The sequence below is a fragment of the Polypterus senegalus genome, chromosome 13 (genome assembly GCF_016835505.1).
Source record: "Polypterus senegalus isolate Bchr_013 chromosome 13, ASM1683550v1, whole genome shotgun sequence".
Taxonomy (NCBI): Eukaryota; Metazoa; Chordata; class Cladistia; order Polypteriformes; family Polypteridae; genus Polypterus; species Polypterus senegalus.
In genome coordinates, this window is record NC_053166.1 from 145,927,394 (window position 1) to 145,949,387 (window position 21,994).

General features: G+C 39.9%; 1 protein-coding gene across 2 annotated transcripts in view; it reads left to right on the top strand.

Moving 5' to 3' along the window:
• The window catches only part of LOC120542976 (transmembrane protein 114), a 127,737-nt gene extending 123,189 nt beyond the window's left edge, over window positions 1-4,548 (top strand). Inside the window, exons 4-5 of one of the 2 annotated variants that reach the window (XM_039775756.1) lie at window positions 306-576; window positions 933-4,548. In XM_039775756.1, coding sequence (XP_039631690.1) covers window positions 306-535 — 230 coding nt within the window. In that variant the 3' untranslated portion in view covers window positions 536-576; window positions 933-4,548. Of the gene's footprint in view, window positions 1-305 lie in introns of both variants that reach the window. The other variant, XM_039775755.1, reaches the window with a different exon arrangement.
• Window positions 4,549-21,994: the final 17,446 nt, after the last annotated feature.

The window sequence follows — 21,994 nt, forward strand, 5'->3', positions numbered from 1 at the left end:
CTAAAGGGGTGATGAGACGGGGATGAGCTGTTTGAAAAGCAAGCACAGCTCTACCTCATTCTCAGGCTTGTGGATGTGCACTGGCAGTTTAAGGTTTAGCAGCACTCATTGTTTTTTATGTCATCATTTGCTGCCGAGTACAGTGGCTACACACTTCCAGTCATGGGCTTGTTCAGTACAGCCAGTGCCATGGGGAGTATTCAGTACAGCACATGATGGCTTCTGCTCTGTTTGTGGTACCTACTTTCAGCAGCGTCCTTAAGATGTGACCCCAGGATCTAACAGCCTTTCTCTTTCTGGTTCAGCTCTTGTCACCCTGGCTGGAGTCAGTGTCTACGTGGCATATTCGGCTGCAGCCTTCAAGGAAGCCGTCTGTCAGGTCGGGAGGAAGGCTTTGCAAGACATTGACATCAGATTTGGGTGGTCTCTCGCATTGGCCTGGATCTCCTTCATTGCCGAAGTCCTCACCAGCATTGGATTCCTTCTGGCCTCAAGAATTGTAGGCTTGAAGAGAAGGCAGCAGCAGGGTATATGAATTGCAGAACATGGCTACACCACGATGGTTTTGGAGAGTAGGTGAGTGAGAAACTGAGGGGATTTTGTCACCAGAGTCATCGTTAGAAGTAGCCTGTGGGGGTCTCTTCCAAGATTCTTCAGGATGATGGCAAATGAACCCCAAGTCAAACTACGGTGGCTTAAGCGATGCAAGTCTGTGAGCTCTGCTTTCCATGTCAAATAAGGTTTGCTGTTTCTAAGAGTTTCATGAAAGTACAAACAAATAAGATTGAATTTTACATTCATGAATATATATAATAAAGAACAAATGGCATAGACACCCCTATTGTAAGATGGACACAAAAAGTTCTAATTTTACAGCTGAGTATCAATCTGAAGTAAAGAATAGTTAGTGTTAATTCTTTTATTTTTTTCAGAAATACTCTTGGAATAATCTTATTTGATGTGCCTGTTTCCTGAAAGTTCAGGTGGGGAGGTCTGCCTCAGCTGGGTCAGACGCAACAGAAAAGGATCAGTGGACTTTGTGTACTGTTTCTGTGTACTATTTATGTATACATATGTATGTATAGTTATGGTGGGGTAGTGGCTAAGGCTGACCAGCTCCAAGCAGGACCCTGCCTTTGCTCCAACTCTAGCAACAACCGTCTAGCGTACTTGTGAATTGTAAATCATGTTGTATTAAAGTGTGAACTAAATATCCAAGGATTTGTTTACTAACTCACTTAATCCTATTATAGAGCAGCAGGATTGGCTAAATAAATAATGTAAATGCAAAATACACTTGTATAAAAGAGACTATTGCAGTTTCATTAGAATTAGGCTTGCCTCAATGCCAATTAAACAATGGTGGTGCCAGGAGCGAGGCAGTAATAAGGTAGGACCAGACTGGAGATTGAAGTGGCTGCAAGCAGTTAGGCACGGATACTGAGCCGAGGCTCATCAGAACGGCACTTGGACATTAGCAGAGGGTGGGAGCCTTTGGACTTGACCTTTGCCGTGGACCATTGGTGAAGGGTAACGAAATGTCTGTTTGGCTTCAGCTGATTATGTAGGCCATTTTTTTTTTCCGCTTGACAAAATGGTTTGGTCAGGGTAAAGCTTCATAGGGGATTACTAGAAAGGTTTACACGTGACTCGTACTCGTTATTTCTATTTGTTTCACATGCACTCATAGAGATCCTTGGACGTTTACACATTTTATTGTTGTACAACACTGAATCACAGCAGATTTAATTTGGCTTTGTTAACACTGACCAACAGAAATGGATTCAGGTGTTTAATTAGTCATTTCATGTTATTTTCTGAAACCCATTTAATCCAGATCAGGGTCACGGTGCTGGAGCCTATCCCACCTAGCATAAGGCTCAAGGCAGGAACAAACACATACACAACAAACACACACTAAAGCCAAACTAGTGTCACCAGCTCTCCATTTTATAAACTTTTTGTAGGCACTGCACGTTATCCAGGAGAAAGTGGCGGTTTCTCCCATGACCTTCCTTAAGGTTCAAGGTTTCTTGAATTGATTCAAGCTCGTTCACAGGTGTGCTGTGGACTTTTGTTTCCTTATAAAGCATAGGCCACGCACATATTAAAAATATTCCATTCCGGTGATAGAGGCAATCATGGAAAAAAATGAGCTTCTGCATTCACTCCATGCTACTTATGTTGCACCACGCTGTTTCCTCTGAATATCCTTTGCTAAGAGAATGCCACTTACAATTCAGTTCTCTGTGAAGTACTTCTAAAAAAAGCAACTGAACTTTCCCTGGAACTTCAGAGCTGAACTGAATAGTCCCTGTCAGAAGTGATAATGATTTGCGATAGCCATGGCCGATCCTTCACAACGTCTGGGAGTATCTGCTTTTTCACAGGTGTTTAGTGGCTGCTTACAGATTATGGCACTTTGACTGTGCAGTGTGATTGTGCCCACTTGTGTTCTCCTTCTACATGCTGACATACAAAGACAGAGCTCCTCAGTCCAGTGCCTTGGAGTGATTTAAAAAGGGGCATCCTGGAGTGTCATTGGCCCACTATAATTGTTTTTGAAGCGTATGTTGTCCCTCAGTCTAGGCCCTAGCAGCTCCACTGGGTGGGTGCAGATTTTTATTCCAGCTAAGACAAGAGACGGCAGATTTGTATACGGTCAAGTGGCACATAACAATCAAAGGTTATGTTTCAAACTTTTAAAATCACCCTAAATCAAAAACTGCGCGTCATTTTTGATGGGGGGCGTGAGAGGTGATTAGGAGAATTCAAAGGGTGCAGAGAAGGGTAAGACCCATTGTGGTAGGGCAGGGAGGTTTTCTGAATTTGAGACACTTCTTGATGTCTGACAGTGTTTGTAGGAATTTCTTCTTCATGCATTTCATTGTGTTTTTGTGCTAGCCCATTGTGGAAGTGCATTCAGGATATATATTTTTTAATTGTTTTAAATTAAAAACAAAGAAATAATTGACAAAATAGTACCATAATTAGTTCTCATTTGTAATGCTGTAATTTTAAAAAGTATAAATGTGCTCAGAAAATTGTAAATGTTTAATTGAACATTTTTAGGGTATTATTTGCAAAGCTGTACATATACTTTTTTAATTTTATTTTTTTAAATCTGGAAATGTGTTTATAAATGGGGAACATGACATGTATAATCATGCTCATTCATCCAATTGCAATTCTGTATTCTAATGATTGTATTTTGAAATTTACGCATATACTGTCAGTGAATCTGTAAATTATTTTTTGATTGTAATTTTTGCTCCTTTTTTACTAAAAATGATTTAAGCGTAATGTTTCTTATTATCACAGGTTTATATGTTTGTCTTTGCTTTAAAATGTCGATTTCAAACAAATTTTTTATGTATTTATTCATTCAAATTGTATGTATAAAACCTTTACTTCTCACAATAAGCATCTCGACAGTATCATCTTTGTAATGTCTATATTTTCATCTGCGTGCAAATTATTATTTTAATTTTTACATGTGAATTTACTAAGAGGTTTCGTTTTTTAAAATGCATTTCATTTATTTGGAAGTGTATTTAAGAATTCGAAATGTGCTTGATGGTAATATACGTTTAAACATGCAAAGTAATTTCAAATTGGCTTTTAATTTAAGGACACATTTATTCAGTGGTAATTGTTTTTTTCTTTTAAAAATCTGTCATGTGCTGGTCATTATTTGTTATATGTGTATACAGTATTTGTGAATTTCTACATGTGTGGACTGCCATGAGCTTGTATGTTTGTCCCATCTATGAATGTGTTTGCAGAGACCTTTCTTTAATCTCCAATAATTTTGTTTCTGCATTTAGCAGCTTCTAGCCATGTTCAATATATGGTATTGATATCAATTGTAAATATTTTTAGTTTATCATGGCAGCCGAGTTTGTTTTACAAATGCATTATGTTTATTTGCACTTTAAGACTGCTGCGATTCTAACCATTTTTCTGCTAAAACAGCACACGTGACTAAACCTGAGATACTGCAGTTGTTAGAAGTCTCATCACTTGTGATTCAGGCTGGGTAGCAAATTAAAAACATTGATCATACCTCTCAGAAAAATGTAATAAAGCATAAGGGTATCTGTTAGCAGAATATTATAAGGACGCCGTCATGCACAGAGTTCAGCAAAAACGCAATCAAAGATATAATTACATCCTTAGAGTTTTGCCATTTGTAATGTAATAAACTGACCTCAATCGCAGTGGAAATGCCAGTCAAGCTCACTAAAAAACTCTTAAGAAGATAATGAATACATTTGCGGGACAAACATTGACTGATAGAATGAGTAAAACAGCATAAGATGCAAATAGCTGCTATAACTACATTTCTTGCCAAGATATTAGGGGACAATGTGGCAGGGTAAAAGTCATAACTTTAGTTTCTCTTAACAAAACTCGTTTGATGAGCCTTTCTCACAACACAGTATAGTCATATCTTTAAACATAATCAAAAATACATCTCTTACAGGATAAGTTTTCAAGTCAAAGTTATTTCTTCACAAACATGGTGTATGGGGTGGTCCAGATCTAATTATGCAATTTTTGTTACGCTATAACTTATTAAGTTTATTACATAGAAAATCACCCAATCCAAATTGTGCTTCACTCACTTAAAATCTGGAACCAATGTAGAAAGCATTTCAAGACGGAGAAGCTGCTATCTGTCGCACCTCTGCAAGAGAACCACCTCTTTCAACCTTCACAAACATATGCAGTTTTTAATATCTGGAAAAAATTTGGAATTAACTTGCTCAGAGATCTTTATATAGACGACGTCTTTGCATCCTATGAACAATTACATTCCAAATTTAACATTCCAGCTACACATTTCTTTCACTATCTTCAAATCAGGAACTTTGTTAAACAGGAACCTTCCTGAATTTCCTCATCTTGCATCCTCATCCATGCTGGAAAAAATATTGCTCAATCTCAAGGACTCAGACACCATCTCTGCAATATATAAAATCATATTACAATCGCTCCCTTTCAAAGATCCAAGAGGACACTGGGAAAAAGATCTTGCAATTAATATATCACAAAAGGAGTGGAAAGTAGCAATGCAGAGAATTCACTCGAGCTCCATATGCACAAAGCATACAATTATACAACTCAAAATTATATATCGAGCACATCTGTCTCGACTCTAACTCTCCAAAATGTTTCCAGGGCATGATCCAACCTGCGAACGCTGCAAACTAGTTCCAGCCTCACTGGGTCACATGTTCTGGGCCGGCACCAAATTAACATCATTCTGGACGAAAATTTTTAATTACCTCTCAGACAGCCTTGGACTCACAATCCCTCCTAACCCATTAACAGCTGTGTTTGGGGTTCTTCCAGAGGGGCTTAAAGTGGAGAAGGACAAAGAAATTGTGATTGCATTTACTACACTGTTGGCACGCAGACTGATTCTGCTAAACTAAAAGAACCTAAACTCTCCTCTTTTAAGTCAGTGGGAAACCGATGTGTTATACTATTTGAAATTGGAAAAAATCAAATACTCAGTTAGAGGATCTGTACAGACTTTTTTCAAAACATGGCAGGATCTAATCAGTAATATTTTAAAATAAGCTCTTAAAGCACAGAGGAAGCAATTATTTCCGTATATCTTTGTCTTCTGCATTCATCTCTATTGGCTTATCAAATCTATTAATTTACGTATGTTTACAAGCCTTAAATTTCACGCCATTTGCCTTGCTCTCTCTCTCAGGGGTGGGGATCGATTTGTCCTTAACTCAATTTTTCTTTTTGCAAAAAATTGATTGATTTGTATGGATTGCAACAAAATTAATAAAACTTCAAAAAAAAAAAAAAGAAAATCACCCAATCCCAGACCCAGAAGAATCGTCTTCGCGCCGAACTGGAATCGTCCTCACATAAATCAAAGTCATCCAGACGATCTGGATCTGCATAATTAGATGTGGTACACCCTGTATATACATTTGTCAAACTAAATTGTGTTCTAAACATATTTGCTTTCTATAAATTAAAAAGAATATTTTCCCTGTTCTGGCACTTAACAAATGGAAGGTATCAGGCACAGATGAAAAGCAAAAAGCTTACCAAATATATCAGTTTTTCAAGCCAAGACAGTGTTGAGTATTAATTCATGTCTTGCAATTACACAAACACATTGTAAAATGGTTACAAATATTAATACTAATTTTCAGCCATTTTAAAAAGAAGTCCAACCATGCGCAACAACTCGGCACTTAGTCTTTTCACCCCACCTCAGAGGGCATGGCCTCCTCCTGACAGACCAAATACCGCCACACCATGTCACGTGGTTGGCTTTATTCTGGTTTACGTGAGAATTCACACAAGTAAATAAAAAACGGATCCTTACCACAAGAAAAATAGTACCAGGAATATGCGTTAAAACAACTATTTCCAGATCCCTTTTGTTGTCACAAACATGTTTTGGAATCACGGAACTGTCTTGGCTTGAAAAATGGAAATATTTTGTAAGTTTTTAAGTTTTTCTTCTGTGCTCCATACCTTCCAGTATAAAGTGCCAGAGTGGGAAATATATATTTTTAAATTTATAGAAAGTACTTTAACTTCAGAACACAATTTCACATGGCAAATACACAAACAGCCATACCACCTGCACTTCAGAAGAGGTCATCCACCTGAAGTTAATTAAGCACGTTCTGCCCTGGCCAGTACTTGGATGGGAGACCATCTAGGGAAAGCTTGGGTTGCTGCTGGAAGAGGTGCTGGTGAGGCCAGCAGGGGGCGCTTACCCTGTGGTGTGAATGTGGATCCCAATGTACAATGCATTGAGCTGCTGAAATGGCGTCATCCTTTGGATGAGACATAAAAACGAGGTCCTGATCATTAAGGATCGCTGGGCATCCTTTGTAAAGAGCAGGGTGTATCTCAGTGTCCTGGCTAAATTGCCCTGCATGACCTGGTCATTCTGACCCCCGTAATCATCCCCTGTCTCTGATTGGCTAACTATCTCTCACCCCTTCACCTCCCTACAGCTAATGTGTGGTGAGCATACTGGCACAAAAATGGCTGCTGTCACAACATCCAGGTGGATGCTACACATTAGCGCTGGCTGAATTGGCTCCCCACTCTCTATGTAAAGTGCTTTGACTAGTTAGAAAATGTAAAGAATAATTATTATATATCATATTTGCTAAGAATAATTTTGACTTGAAAAATACTGAACTTATCCTTTAAATGAACTTACATTCTCATTGGCTATGCGTCCATTTGTCTAGTGGGTTACTTTGTATTTAATTATATTAAAGGAATTTGACACCCAAAAATAATATTTTATTATATATTATTTAACCGCATGTAGTTTATAGTTACGGTGGAGAAAATATTTTAATCTTATGTTTTCATGGAGAACAAAAATAATAAGGATTATAATGGGATCCAAAGGTGACCATCCCTGGACAACATCTTTCAATATCAAAACAGTCCATGAAAAAAAACTCACATTACTTGTGGCCCATTATCCACACAGCAGATCATTCAGTTGTATGCTCACAACATGAAAAACGCATGTATTTTTTGCTAAATTATTATTAAATAAATAATTCCAGAAAAATGAAAGCAGTCCACAAACACTAAGCCCCTTCACACAGGATCGGGCTTTTGAATTGAAGACAGGACTTTTGACCAATGAATGAGGGGGAAAGGTGGTTCTATGTCCATTTCTGGTCACATGATCACCACCATTGCATTGCATCAACATTATTAAAAATATTGATGTGCTGCAAAAACTTTCAATCTTGTCTGGTTAGCTTACAGTGGTGTGAAAAACTATTTGCCCCCTTCCTGATTTCTTATTCTTTTGCATGTTTGTCACACAAAATGTTTCTGATCATCAAACACATTTAACCATTAGTCAAATATAACACAAGTAAACACAAAATGCAGTTTTAAATGATGGTTTTATTATTTAGGGAGAAAAAAATCCAAACCTACATGGCCCTGTGTGAAAAAGTAATTGCCCCCTGAACCTAATAACTGGTTGGGCCACCCTTAGCAGCAATAACTGCAATCAAGCGTTTGCGATAACTTGCAATGAGTCTTTTACAGCGCTCTGGAGGAATTTTGGCCCACTCATCTTTGCAGAATTGTTGTAATTCAGCTTTATTTGAGGGTTTTCTAGCATGAACCGCCTTTTTAAGGTCATGCCATAGCATCTCAATTGGATTCAGGTCAGGACTTTGACTAGGCCACTCCAAAGTCTTCATTTTGTTTTTCTTCAGCCATTCAGAGGTGGATTTGCTGGTGTGTTTTGGGTCATTGTCCTGTTGCAGCACCCAAGATTGCTTCAGCTTGAGTTGACGAACAGATGGCCGGACATGCTCCTTCAGGATTTTTTGGTAGACAGTAGAATTCATGGTTCCATCTATCACAGCAAGCCTTCCAGGTCCTGAAGCAGCAAAACAACCCCAGACCATCACACCACCACCACCATATTTTACTGTTGGTATGATGTTCTTTTCTGAAATGCTGTGTTCCTTTTACGCCAGATGTAACGGGACATTTGCCTTCAAAAAGTTCAACTTTTGTCTCATCAGTCCACAAGGTATTTTCCCAAAAGTCTTGGCAATCATTGAGATGTTTCTTAGCAAAATTGAGACGAGCCTAATGTTCTTTTGCTTAACAGTGGTTTGCGTCTTGGAAATCTGCCATGCAGGCCGTTTTGCCCAGTCTCTTTCTTATGGTGGAGTCGTGAACACTGACCTTAATTGAGGCAAGTGAGGCCTGCAGTTCTTTAGACGTTGTCGTGGGGTCTTTTGTGACCTCTCGGACGAGTCGTCTCTGCGCTCTTGGGGCAATTTTGGTCGGCCGCCACTCCTGGGAAGGTTCACCACTGTTCCATGTTTTTGCCATTTGTGGATAATGGCTCTCACTGTGGTTCGCTGGAGTCCCAAAGCTTTAGAAATGGCTTTATAACCTTTACCAGACTGATAGATCTCAATGACTTCTGTTCTCATTTGTTCCTGAATTTCTTTGGATCTTGGCATGATGCCTAGCTTTTGAGGTGCTTTTGGTCTACTTCTCTGTGCCAGGCAGCTCCTATTGAAGTGATTTCTTGATTGAAACAGGTGTGGCAGTAATCAGGCCTGGGGGTGGCTATGGAAATTGAACTCAGGTGTGATACACCACAGTTAGGTATTTTTAACAGGGGCAATTACTTTTCACACAGGGCCATGTAGGTTTGGATTTTTTTTCTCCCTAAATAATAAAAACCATCATTTAAAAACTGCATTTTGTGTTTACATGTGTTATATTTGACTAATGGTTAAATGTGTTTGATGATCAGAAACATTTTGTGTGACAAACATGCAAAAGAATAAGAAATCAGGAAGGGGGCAAATAGTTTTTCACACCACTGTAAGAATGGATTATAGTTAGGAGGACCATAGCAATTGAGGTATTAACCAAACGTTTTGAATTCTGATAATCTCTTTTTTTCTGTTTATTTTTGTTTTTTTTGGTGGCGCAGTGGGTAGCGCTGCTGCCTCACAGTTAGGAGATCCTGGTTCGCTTCCCGGGTCCTCCTTGCGTGGAGTTTGCATGTTCTCCCCGTGTCTGTGTGGGTTTCCTCCCACAGTCCAAAGACATGTAGGTTAGGTGCACTGGCGATCCTAATTTGTCCCTAGTGTGTGTTTGTGTGTGTGCCCTGCAGTGGGCTGGCGCCCTGCCTGATGTTTGTTTCCTGCCTTGCGCCGTGTATTGGCTGGGATTGGCTCCAGCAGACCCCCGTGACCCTGTAGTTAGGATATAGCGGGTTGGATAATGGATGGATGGACTTAAATCTTACCTGTTTGGACAGATCAACATCACTCTGTCACAACAAGAAACAGCAAACATTTTGGCTTGTCTGATGAGATTAGGTACAGAGAGAAGGAGGGCTGCAACAGAATGGAGACTTCTTGGGTGGACAGAAATAACGACAAGAAGACCAGTGAAAGACCTTCTAGGTTATGGAAAGAATGAGAAAAAAACACCCTAATGGCAAATGGAAACCACAGAGATCTGTGATTTGTGGAGAATGTAAGTGGCTAAGCACACCATCTTGGAAAGAAAATACAAAACTGTTGCAATGAGAAGGAAAGTAGCCTATAGTTATGTACGTTCATCACTAAAGCATAGTGTGTTGTTAATGCTGCAAAACTGTGTGCCTCTGAGTTGACAGATATTGCTTTATGTGGCGCTTCTGCTGTGTGACATGTTTTTTTCAGACCGCATACCTCGGTAAAAAATGTGCCTCTTGTTTCACTTGCGTAAAAATAAAATTAACAACAGACACTCAGCTAAATCCTGTACTGTCCTGTTATTTGGTTCTCTCTAGTCTTTGTGTCCAACTCTGTGTCATCTGCAACCTGTGCACCTTCATCATAACATGGCTGATTTAGTAACTTTATTAGAAATGTGGTACTAATCCTCCTCAGTCCGCCAAAGTTTGATTTCAGCGCCTCAAAAAATTCAAATGTTCTGCAGTTGAAATTTAGAATACGGAACATTAAGAGCAAGAAGAAGCAATTTAATTACATCACAAAGTCCATTAACATCAAGAATTGCAGACTAATTAGGAGATAACTTGAAACAAAAACCGTCAACCATTGCAGATTTGTGTTAGACTAGCAGAGAGAATAAAGTGTCTTATAGTAAAAGAAATTATCTTTCGAAACATTCCTTTCAGGCAGATCCCATGTTCACGGTTCTCTCTTTTATGTTGATTACTTGCAGCAGTCATTCGGCAGTAGCATTCTGAAAATCAGATCATCTGCCACGAAACCGTGCAATGGGAAATTAAAAACATGGGAACCAGTCATCAGGAAACCATCTGACTTTATTTAACGTAACAAGGCGATGGATTACTAAGAAAAAATGATATACTGTACATCAGTAACTCACAATACGTCCATGTGCAGAAGCACATATGAGCATTTCAGTCACGGACATGTCTTTTGCTCTTTTGGCTTCAGCAAGTTGTGCAACATTATCTTGAAGATTGTATCTTCTGAAACATCTTCATTCCAATTTTCTTTATTAATTATACTGCTGAAATTGTAATGCTACAAATAAAAAACGGAATTACTTATAAAGAGACCACTGCTTTGAACTGTAGCGACGTTTCTTGCAATACCTAGCAAGTAAGTATGAATAGGTTTATTTCCATAATTGTGTCTGGGGAAATGCAGGAGAAAACAGTAAGGCGTGTGTGATAGACAAAAGAATATTATAATATATAATGTGTTTCCTATCTATCTATTATTAAACAAGGAGCAGACACAGATAAATGTTTGGGGCATGTCTGTGATCTTGTATAATGAAAATAAATAAAAAAGAGAATGATCTTTTTACAACTATATTGTTAACATCTTTTTAGATGGTGTCCTGTACTGAACTGACTCAACGATGGATGAACGTCTGGTAAGGCAGGAAGGGGCAGGTCCAGGAGAGCAGACAAAGGAAGATCCAAAACTATACGTCACAGGTGCACACTGTTGTGTTCGGCCAGACTCAAAAAAGCTCAAAATCAAGTTTAGTTTCAATAAGTTACCCTCACAATTCTAAAATAAGGCCTAATACACAAAAACAATCTTCTCTCATCTCAAGTACTGTTGTGATTATTTTTATTTTTTTTTACTTACTTACTACTTGGGATTAAGTGAGACAAACAAGCTGAAAAAACAAAAAGCTTCCAAAAAGTCCCAAAAACTAGGCCGCTACCTTCACCGACCTTTCTAAAGATAAATCTCACCCTAGGCAGCCTGACTCCACGCTCAACAGGAAGGCTTTGCCCTGTGCAGGCTCAAAATGGGCACTCGCTTTAGATAGATAAGGTCATGCATGTGTGGGAGAAGGTCATCTTACGGGCTTGTCAGAGGCTAGCACTACCACAAAGGCAAACGTGAGGCTACGACCGCTGACTGTCTTGTCTTGTTCTCTACTCACACCTTGGAAAAGACACCTAGTGAGAGCGACTGACTCCAACCCGTGGTGTCTATAGACCAAGGCACTCCTGGAATGAGGCATCTCACAGTTCTCTCTTTTATGCAACCTGCCGGGCGGAGCTCCTTTCTTAAGCCTAATCACTCTTCAGAGCCATATCAGTGCAGAATCTATCTATCTATCTATCTATCTAAATAAACAAACAAAGAAACATAAATAAATAAATAAATAAATAAATAAATAAATAAATAAATGTATATTGTGCAGAAATTTCAAAATAAACTTAAAAAGTACATCCAGAGAAAGCATTGGATTGCCTGATAGCAGTGGGAAGAAAGATGCCCAGAGGCACTTCTTAGCACCCTGTGGTGGAATGAGCCTATGGATGAAAGTCCTCCAAGAGAGCTCCTCCTGGTGGGGATGTAGGGGATTTTTCATGATGGAATCTAATTTTTCCTCCATTCTCTTTTCTACAACATCCTCCAGTGTGTCCAGGGTTCACCCTGTGATGAAGAAGGTGTTCCTTATAAATTTGCTCAGGCCTTGTGTATCTTTTGTGCTCAAATTGATTTCCCAGGAAGCCACAGCATAGAACACCACAGTGGCTACAATGGACTAGTAGAATATTTCCAGCTGCACACATCAAAAGACCTGCATCGCTTTAGGAAGTCCAGTCTGCTCTGGCCATCTGTCTATCTTTCTATCTATCTATCTATCTATCTATCTATCATATATAGTGCCTTTCAGTATCTGTCTATCTATCTAGTATATAGTGCCTTTCAGTATCTATCTATCTATCTGTGTGTTTCCTTTACATGCTCTAGTTTCTTCCCACAGTCCAAAGACATGCCAGTGAGGTGGACTGGCAATGCTCAGTGTGCCCAAGTGATGGACTGGTGCCCTGTCCAGGCCTTATTCCTGTCATGCACCCTATTCTTGCTGGGGTAGGCTCGAGACTCCGTGACCCTGCGCAGGTGTAGGCAGACTTAGGAAATGGTATGGTGAGCATTAAGACGCTTTCATTGCTACAATGAACTAAAAATGTGGACTGTGGCATTTCTTATTAAAGACGTTCATTCTGGTAAAAAAAAACAAAAAAAAAAAACAACCACTATAATAAAGATGGATTAGCATCTTGTTCAGGACATTTCTAGGCTTCACCATTCCAGTGGAGAATTTATTTTGATTCATAGGTAATTGGTGAAGAAAATCCATAAATGAGAAGGGCCTGGAAATGTAATGGCGAAAGTGCCTTTTCATGAGGGTCCTATGAAAGAAGTGCTCTTAAGACATGGAGAACATACAGATTTAGATAAAGGCCGGGCCCCCCTGTGGCACTTCAAAATAAAATAATGCATGAAAAGGAACACATTTATATGTGAGGGGGGAACTAAAATCCCTCCTCAGATACCGTAATTCTAAAACTTAATAGGTAATTATGTTAATTAATACTTAATCTGCCTAAAAGATGAGGACCACCAAAGCATACAAAATGGTTGTGTAAAGATAATGATCTCTTAAAAAAATATATGAGAACACTAAAAAAGACTGCCTTTTTAAAATATAAAAATTGCCATTCTGACAAAGTGAATATGATGCACCACACTTTTTTTTGGGAGCCAGCAATACACAGTGATAGAGGATGGCACTATACCAGAGCTTAACAAGACACAGACAACATCTATAGACATCTATCTATCTATTTATCATATAGTGCCTTATCTATCTATCTATCTATCTATCTATCTATCTATCTATCTATCTATCTATCTATCTATCTATCTATCTATCTATCATATAGTGCCTTATCTATCTATCTATCTATCTATCTATCATATAGTGCCTTATCTATCTATCTATTATCTATCTATCTATCTATCTATCTATCTATCTATCTATCTATCATGTAGTGCCTTATCTATCTATCTATCATATAGTGCCTTTCATATCTATCTATCTATGTGATAACCTGCCAAGTCAAGAGGGACCGCTGCCATTAATATCCCTTCTCTTTCTCTCCGCATAGCTCCAAGACACCACCCTGTGAGGGCACTCAGCCCACCCCTTCTGGTTTGTCCACTATAAGAGACCCAGCTGCCCAAAAAGAAGTGTCTTTTATGATTGTTGTGATCCACCGGACAGAGCTACTGTGAAATAACGGCTACGGCCAAAAACTGAATATCTTTGCTTATATTTCGCTGGCTGTACAACAGCAAGAGGCATTTCTTTTGTTTGATTAAACGGGACCACCCAGTTGGTATCCCAAATTTCTGCTTTTCCATGGCCTGTCATTCTTGCATCCAGCCACACTATCAATCTATTTTACCCCTTAAAAATATAATAAAAGAAATAATTCCATACTTTTACTTTGTTCTTGTCAGAATCTATTCAAATTATAGCACTTATAATGTCTCCCAATTTACTGTGATACACCGTCTCTACAGTGCTGATTGCAATCAGCTTTTACAACTGATATCCTTGTTTGTAAAGAAACTGTCATTGAGTTTTGTCTTTCTATTTGATTGTGAATTGTTTTTGGCAGTTATTTGCTGTGTTTAATTAGAAATATAAATAGTAATAATTATAATGATTTATTATTCTGAAAATCTACTTTCCTCCTTCTCAGTTACAGATCTTCCTCAGACTGGGAATTCTATAAAATCCTTTCCTAAACTATTGCAGGATAGTAGAACTAGGATTTAGTGAAGCTGACACAATCTTCCACTGCTTCCTGATTCAGAATAAAACCAGAAGTCATTAGATAAAAGGGGAGAAGGGCAACGCTGATTAAGATGATATTATGATATGATATAATATTGAATTATAGATGAATATAAATGAAGAAGCCGTATAGTCTATATGTGGGAAAAAAGGGCATCAGGCACTATGAAAAGTTTGAGGTATTAAAGAGAGTCCTGATCGACTGCTCCAGGACAAGCTTGAGAGTTTCAGCTTCATCGGTGCACCTCCTTGTTCATTCATTCAAGCAACGTCTTCTTGAAAGATAAGCTGGTCTTTATCTCATCAGGGAATGGAATAGATGGGTTGAAGATGGAGTTCAAGGCAACGTCAAATATTTTTGTCTGAGGGAAATTTCTCCTGGCTGCGGGCAGAAGTTGAAAATAAGAGAGCAGTGATATCTCATTTAGGTCCATCTAAGGGATACTCTTTAAATTGGATTGGACTCATAATAGGAGTGCGAAGCTCAAATGTTTAACATGATATATGAAGTACTGTATATATACAGTCACACATGTGCATACATGGGGCGGTCATAGGACTCAAATGAGGGTAATTCCATGCCGTACCAGGGGGTGGCAGAGTCCCTTTCTGTTTTTCTCCTGCAGATCATTTATGAGAAATTCTGCCTGCCCCTGATGATGTCATTTCCTGTTCAGGGCCCGATTATGACACTTCTGAGGCCTGATAACCTTACTTCCGGTTTATGGAGCCTAATGACCTCACTTTCTCTGCCAAACTTTAAAACTACCATTTTGTCCTTCATACGTACATTAGTTCTGTCATAAACCCAGTTTTGAAATTTGATTTCTTTGCTTCTTACAGCAACCAAACTACAATACAGCGTATATAGGGTGGCTACCCCAAACCTTTTTGTGGCTTGTCTATACTTTATTCTGTCAGTGTATATATTCTAAGAAGTAGAATAGGGTAGGCAGACAATTCAGAGAAGCCAAGAAAGGTTGTGGGATCGCCTCGGTAACCCCATTTAATTAGAAACTCAAAAGACAGATGGTAACGGCTCAAACAAAAATTGAATTTCTCAAGGCCAAATGTCATTTTTGGCATCAGAAGCTCTGTCCTCTGGGTTAGTCAGCATAGCATCTTGTCTGGCTTTATATACTGGGGACTGGAAGGAGTGGGGTTGTTCTCCAGGGGTGGGCAGGGCCAGTTGTCCCTCGAAGGGCACTTTTTCTTGGCTGTGGAAGAAGAAGAAGATAATGTTAGCATCAATACCCCATCTCATTCTGGGGTGATATTGCTTACCTCATCAGAGCCAGGAAGGTGGTCCTCATAATTCTTTTGTATATATATATATATATATAGACAGTATAGAAGGTTTTGACAAATGGAGAATTTTTGGGGTTCAAACATGGCCCTTCCCATTTACTTGCAGTCTTAAACAAAAATAATGCTTGATGGTGAAACAACACCAAAGAGGTGGATTCTTCTTAAATTGGTTCTGCACCATTGGGTTGTCAGGTTCAGAGCTCCTTCCTTCAAGACATCTCTGTGATAAGTGATACCTCCTTTCGGGTGGCCATCCTTTTTAAGCCCCAGAACCAGACCGTTGTAGGATTGGTCAGTTGCCCTTACTGGGGTGGTTTCTTGGGACTGTGGGGGAAGTAAATGACAAGACAGTTAGCTGCAATGTCCCCTCTCAGCCTGGGGTGGTATCACATACCTGGGAAGAGCTTGGTTGGTGATCTCAGGTGCTCAGCAGTATATATCTTTACACATTTGTGTTGTAAGAACAGAAAAGACACAAAGATAAAGGGTACAATATACAGTATTAAACACCTCAAACAGAGTGGAAGGGGGACTCAAGGAAAATTAAAAATGATAACAGGGACACTTTGAGCTTCTACACTTCAGACTTTTTTTTCTCCTAATACTCCTTGTCTTGAACCCCCTTTACAGAAAGCTGTCTGTTTCACTATAAAAAGCAACATGAATGTACTGTGTCCACCCTAGGCTGTGGTGCCTGTGTTGCGCTGACCACCCCTCTCATCCTGCTCCTTCATTTCTGTGGGTCTGACCACCTTTGGGTCGATTTCCCCTGCTGTTTATTGCGTTGCTTCTTAAAAAAGAGCAGATGCCGAATTCTGAGGGCTACTATATTATCCAGAGGATAGAGGTTGCCAGCTCTGGCCCCAAATAAAATTAAAGGAGTACCCATCACAGTGTTAATTGTTCAGCACTTATAACTAGTGCTTTACATTTTTACATTTCATTTTGGCATGATTTTATATGGGAAGCATGGTGGCCAAGTGGTAGCGCTGCTGCCTCGCAGTTAGGAGACCCGGGTTCACTTCCCGGGTCCTCCCTGCGTGGAGTTTGTGTGTTCTCCCCGTCTCTGGTTTCCTCCCACAATCCAAATCCATGCAGGTTAGGTGGATTGGCGATTCTAAATTGGCCCTAGTGTGTGTTTGTGCGTGTCCTGCTGTGGGTTGGCACCCTGCCCAGGATTGGTTCCTGCCTTGTGCCCTGTGTTGGCTGGGATTGGCTCCAGCAGACCCCCGTGACCCTGTATTCAGAGGGTTAGAAAATGGATGGATGATTATATATATATACACTGTATATATATATATATATATATAGTGGCAGACAGCAGGGGCCCAAACCCGGCTGGGACGCCCCTGCAGCATATGTTCTGGGGGAGCAAGCATGGGAGACCCAATACCTCCCCCTGGACGCTAGCCGCAGGGCTTCATGGGAGTTGGAGTTTGTTGCAGCCCTGTTGGATTCTGCAGGCGTCGCCAGGGGGTGCTGCAGTGGGACAGTAGTTTCACCACACCCGGAAGTGCAGCTGGGTGTTGGCAATCAAGCACCTGGAGCACTTCTGGGTTCCTTGCTTAATAAAAGGAGCCAGCGACCACCACTCAAGCACCAGTCGGGTGGAAGAGGACGAAGCTGCCTGGGAGGAGCGGAGGATATTTCTCTGGTGTTGTGTTGGTGTTCTGGGACTGTGCTGTGGCAGCAGAAGAAAAATAAATTTGTGTTTTATTTTACATGTGCCTCTGTGTCCATTGTGTTTCAGGTCGGGCACCTACATAGTGCCTTTCACTATATATATATATATATGTATAATATATATATATGTGCTGCGGTGGATTGGCACCCTGCCCAGGATTGGTTCCTGCCTTGTGCCCTGTGTTGGCTGGGATTGGCTCCAGCAGACCCCCGTGACCCTGTATTCGGATTCAGCGGGTTAGACAATGGATGGATGGATGGATATATATATGTGTGTGTGTGTGTGTTTATTCTCTGTTTTCTTTGTAAATGTTTTATCCCTACAGTAGCTTTTTTCATGTCATCTTACAGTTCACAACAGAGAAGATGAGTCACTCTGTAGAAAGAGGCTCCTGGAAATAATGCAAAGATAATTGGGTGCTTTCTTCAGACAGATGATAATGTGCTGAATTAGATGAATGTTTTTTTTTTTTTTTTATAATAATGTTTACAGAAAAAAAAAATCTTTGTGTTTTCATCCTGAGCCAAAAGCAATTTTTCTTTTTCTTTTTTTTTTTTTGAAGTATTTGAGCATGATGGGTATTTACTATATGTATTACAGCAAAGCAGGCAGAGAGGTTTTAAGTAAATTGTTGAACAGCAAAGAACTGAAGAGAACTAAATAAGCTACATTAAAAAGTTAGAACTCTAGATGACTTTTATGAAATTACCCAATTTATATTTGATTCCATGGCAAAGAATATTTTTCTACACAACATAAAACCTTGGTCAGCATCCTTCATGCCCAAATGATTGTGCGCATTTCAGTCCCACCGCTGACACCTTTACATACTGAAGGCACGTGTTGGAATGAAAATGAATTGATGATATTAGGAGTAGCAGGGTGACACAGTGGTTAGCATTACTGTTTCATAGCTTCACATTCCTGACGTGTGCACTGTCTGTGGAGTGTGCATTTTCTACACGGGCTTATCTCTGGTTTATCTCTCTCTCCCATAGGACAGACCCCATGTGCTAGCTGCAATGCTGTTTTCAGTCCAATGTGGTCTGGCATGGCTCTTGGATGGAATAACAGAGATGGCACCATGCCTCTGCAAGCATCAATTTTGACACCTCACTTGGATGGGTGGGAGTGTAGTATTTACACATGCTTCCGTTAGGTCAGATTATCTCAGAGCACAACGCGAGCTACCACAGCTATGCTGATGACACGCAGCTGTACTTATCAATAGCTCCTGATGACCCTGATTCGATTGATTCACTAACACAATGTCTGACTTGTATCTCAGAATGGATGAATAGTAACTTTCTCAAGTTAAATAAAGAGAAAACTGAAATCTTAGTGATTGGCAATAATGGATACAATGAGGCTATTAGAAATAAACTGGATACATTAGGATTAAAAGTCAAGACGGAGGTAAAAAGCTTAGGGGTGATTGTTGACTGTAATCTGAATTTTAAATCACATGTTAATCAGATCACTAGGACAGCATTTTTTCACTTAAGAAACATAAGTAAAGTTAGACCTCTTATATCACTGAAAGATGCTGAGAAATTAGTTCACGCGTTTGTTTTCAGTCGGCTAGATTACTGTAACGCACTCCTCTCAGGACTACCCAAAAAAGATATAAATCGTTTGCAACGAGTGCAGAAGGCAGCTGCTAGAATCCTAACTGGGAAAAGAAAATCCGAACACATTACTCCAGTTTTAATGTCTCTACACTGGTTACCTGTGTCATTCAGGATTGACTTTAAAATTCTGCTTATGGTTTATAAAGCCTTAAATAATCTCGCCCCATCTTATATATCAGAATGTCTGACACCTTATATTCCAAATCGTAACCTCAGATCCTCAAATGAGTGTCTCCTTAGAATTCCAAGAGCAAAACTTAAAAGAAGTGATGAGGCGGCCTTCTGCTGTTATGCACCTAAAATATGGAATAGCCTGCCAATAGGAATTCGCCAGGCTGATACAGTAGAGCACTTTAAAACACTGCTGAAAACACATTACTTTAACATGGCCTTTTTATAACTTTATTTAATCTTAATTTAACTTAATCCTGATACTCTATATGTTCAATCTCCTCAAAATAACTACTCATGGTGGCTCTAAAATCCGTACTGACCCCTACTCTCTTTTCTGTTTCTTTGTGGTGGTGGCCTGCGCCGCCTCCACCTACTCAAAGCTTCATGATGCTCCAACAATGATGGATGGATTAAAAGGCAGAAGTCTACGTGACCATCATCATCATCAAGTCCTTCCGTGAGAATCCTAAATCCAAAGAGGACTGTTTCATTTATGTTAGGTAGAATGCCCAGAGGGGACTGGGCGGTCTCATGGTCTGGAATCCCTGCAGATTTTATTTTTTTTCTCCAGCCGTCTGGAGTTTTTTTTTTCTGTCCCCTTAGCCATCGGACCTTACTCTTATTCGATGTTAATGTTGATTTATTTTGTTTTATAATTGTATCTTTCATTTTTCTATTCTTTAATATGTAAAGCACTTTGAGCTACTGTTTGTATAAAAATGTGCTATATAAATAAATGTTGTTGTTGTTGTTGTTGTTACCAAAGATTCAGCTCTTCAGCAATACTCCGCACCCGGCGTACTGCAACTACATTGGTTACCTGTGCCATTTAGAATTGAATTTAAAACAGTGCTTATGGTTTACAAAGCCTTAAATAATCTCACTCCATCCTATATTTCAGAATGCCCATCACCTTACACTCCGAGTCGTACCCTTAGATTTCCAAATGAGGATCTGCTTAGAATTCCAAGAGCTAAACTTAAAAGTAGTGGAGAGGCGGGCGGCCTTCTGCTCTTATGCACTTAAACTCTGAATAGCTGACAGCTAGAAATTCACATGGCTAATATGGTGGAGCACTTTAAAAAACTGCTAAAAACACATTACTTTAACATGGCTTGAACATGGCTTTCTCATAGCTTCATTTTAGTTTAATCCTGATATTCTGTATATGCATTTAATTATCTTTATCATTCATGGCGGCCCCGAAATCCATACTAACCCCTACTTTCTCTGCTGTTCTTTTTCCGGTTTTCTGCGGTGGTGATCTGCGCCCCCACCACCTGATCAAAGCACCGTGATGTCTTTACATGGATGAATTAGAGGCCAGAGGTCCACATGACCGTCATCATCATCAAGTTCTTCCACGTGAACCCTGAATACCATGAGGACTAATTGAGATCATTTATGTTAGGTAGAGGGGGCTGGGTGGTCTTGTGGCCTTGGGACCCCTGCAGATTTTGTTTTTTTCTCCAGCCATCTGGGTTTTTTTTTTGTTTGTTTGTTTTTTCTGTCCTCCCTAGCCATCGGACCTTACTTTTATTCTATGTTAATTTTATTTTTATATTTTCTTTTTTTCTTACTTCCTCCTTTTAAGCACTTTGAGCTATATCATTTGTATGAAAATGTGCTATATAAATAAATGATGTTGTTGTAAGTCCAGTCCAGTAAATAGCACAAACCTGTTCATGTCCTTCCATCTCAGCCATCTCGGCCGCCTGTATTCCCCTAGACTGTCCTCCTGGAAGGGGAGAACAGTGCCCATGCCTCTAAAACTTGTCCTCCTTCCATTGGCTGATAATTACAATCTGAACAACTAAATCCACCCTTCTGATGTCACAGAAGGAGTACCAAAGAAGCAGAATTGCACTGAGCGGGAGTGCAGGCTATAGCAAAGTGCAATCACTCACAAGCAGATCAATGAAGAGCCTTCAACTCCAAATTGTGCACCCGAGGAAAGCACTTGAGAGAAGTTCTTATCTGATCTACTCAGGTCATAAAAAGTGCCAGAGTGGCATCTGGTGTCCCCTTAAACAGTATTGGTTTTCAAAATAAAAGTTTATACTCAGCCTTATTCTTTAAAACAATTTTACAAAAAATAAAACCACCATATATGCTACATACTACTAGTGGTGGTGGAGCCAGCAGGCGGCACCTACCCTGTGGTCTGTAAGTGGATCCCAATGCCCCAGTGCAGTGATGGGGACACTGTGCTGTAAAAATGGTGCCATCCTTCGGAGGGTCAGATTCTCTGTGGTCGCTAAACACCCCTGGGCATCCTTGGTAAAGAGCAGGGTGTAGCTCCATATCCCTGCTAAGTTGTCCACCATGGCCTAGTCATTCTGGCACAGCCCTCAACCTCTAACCCCCAACCCAAATCATCAACCTGCTGGGACCAGTCCCTCTTGTTACCAATCCCAATCCCTTGTTACCAAAGAGGGCCACACGCCACGTTCCTTCCTTCCGGAACTCCAAATTTAACTGAGTTCACTCCCGCTAATGTGTGTTGGTATGTTTTCTCATA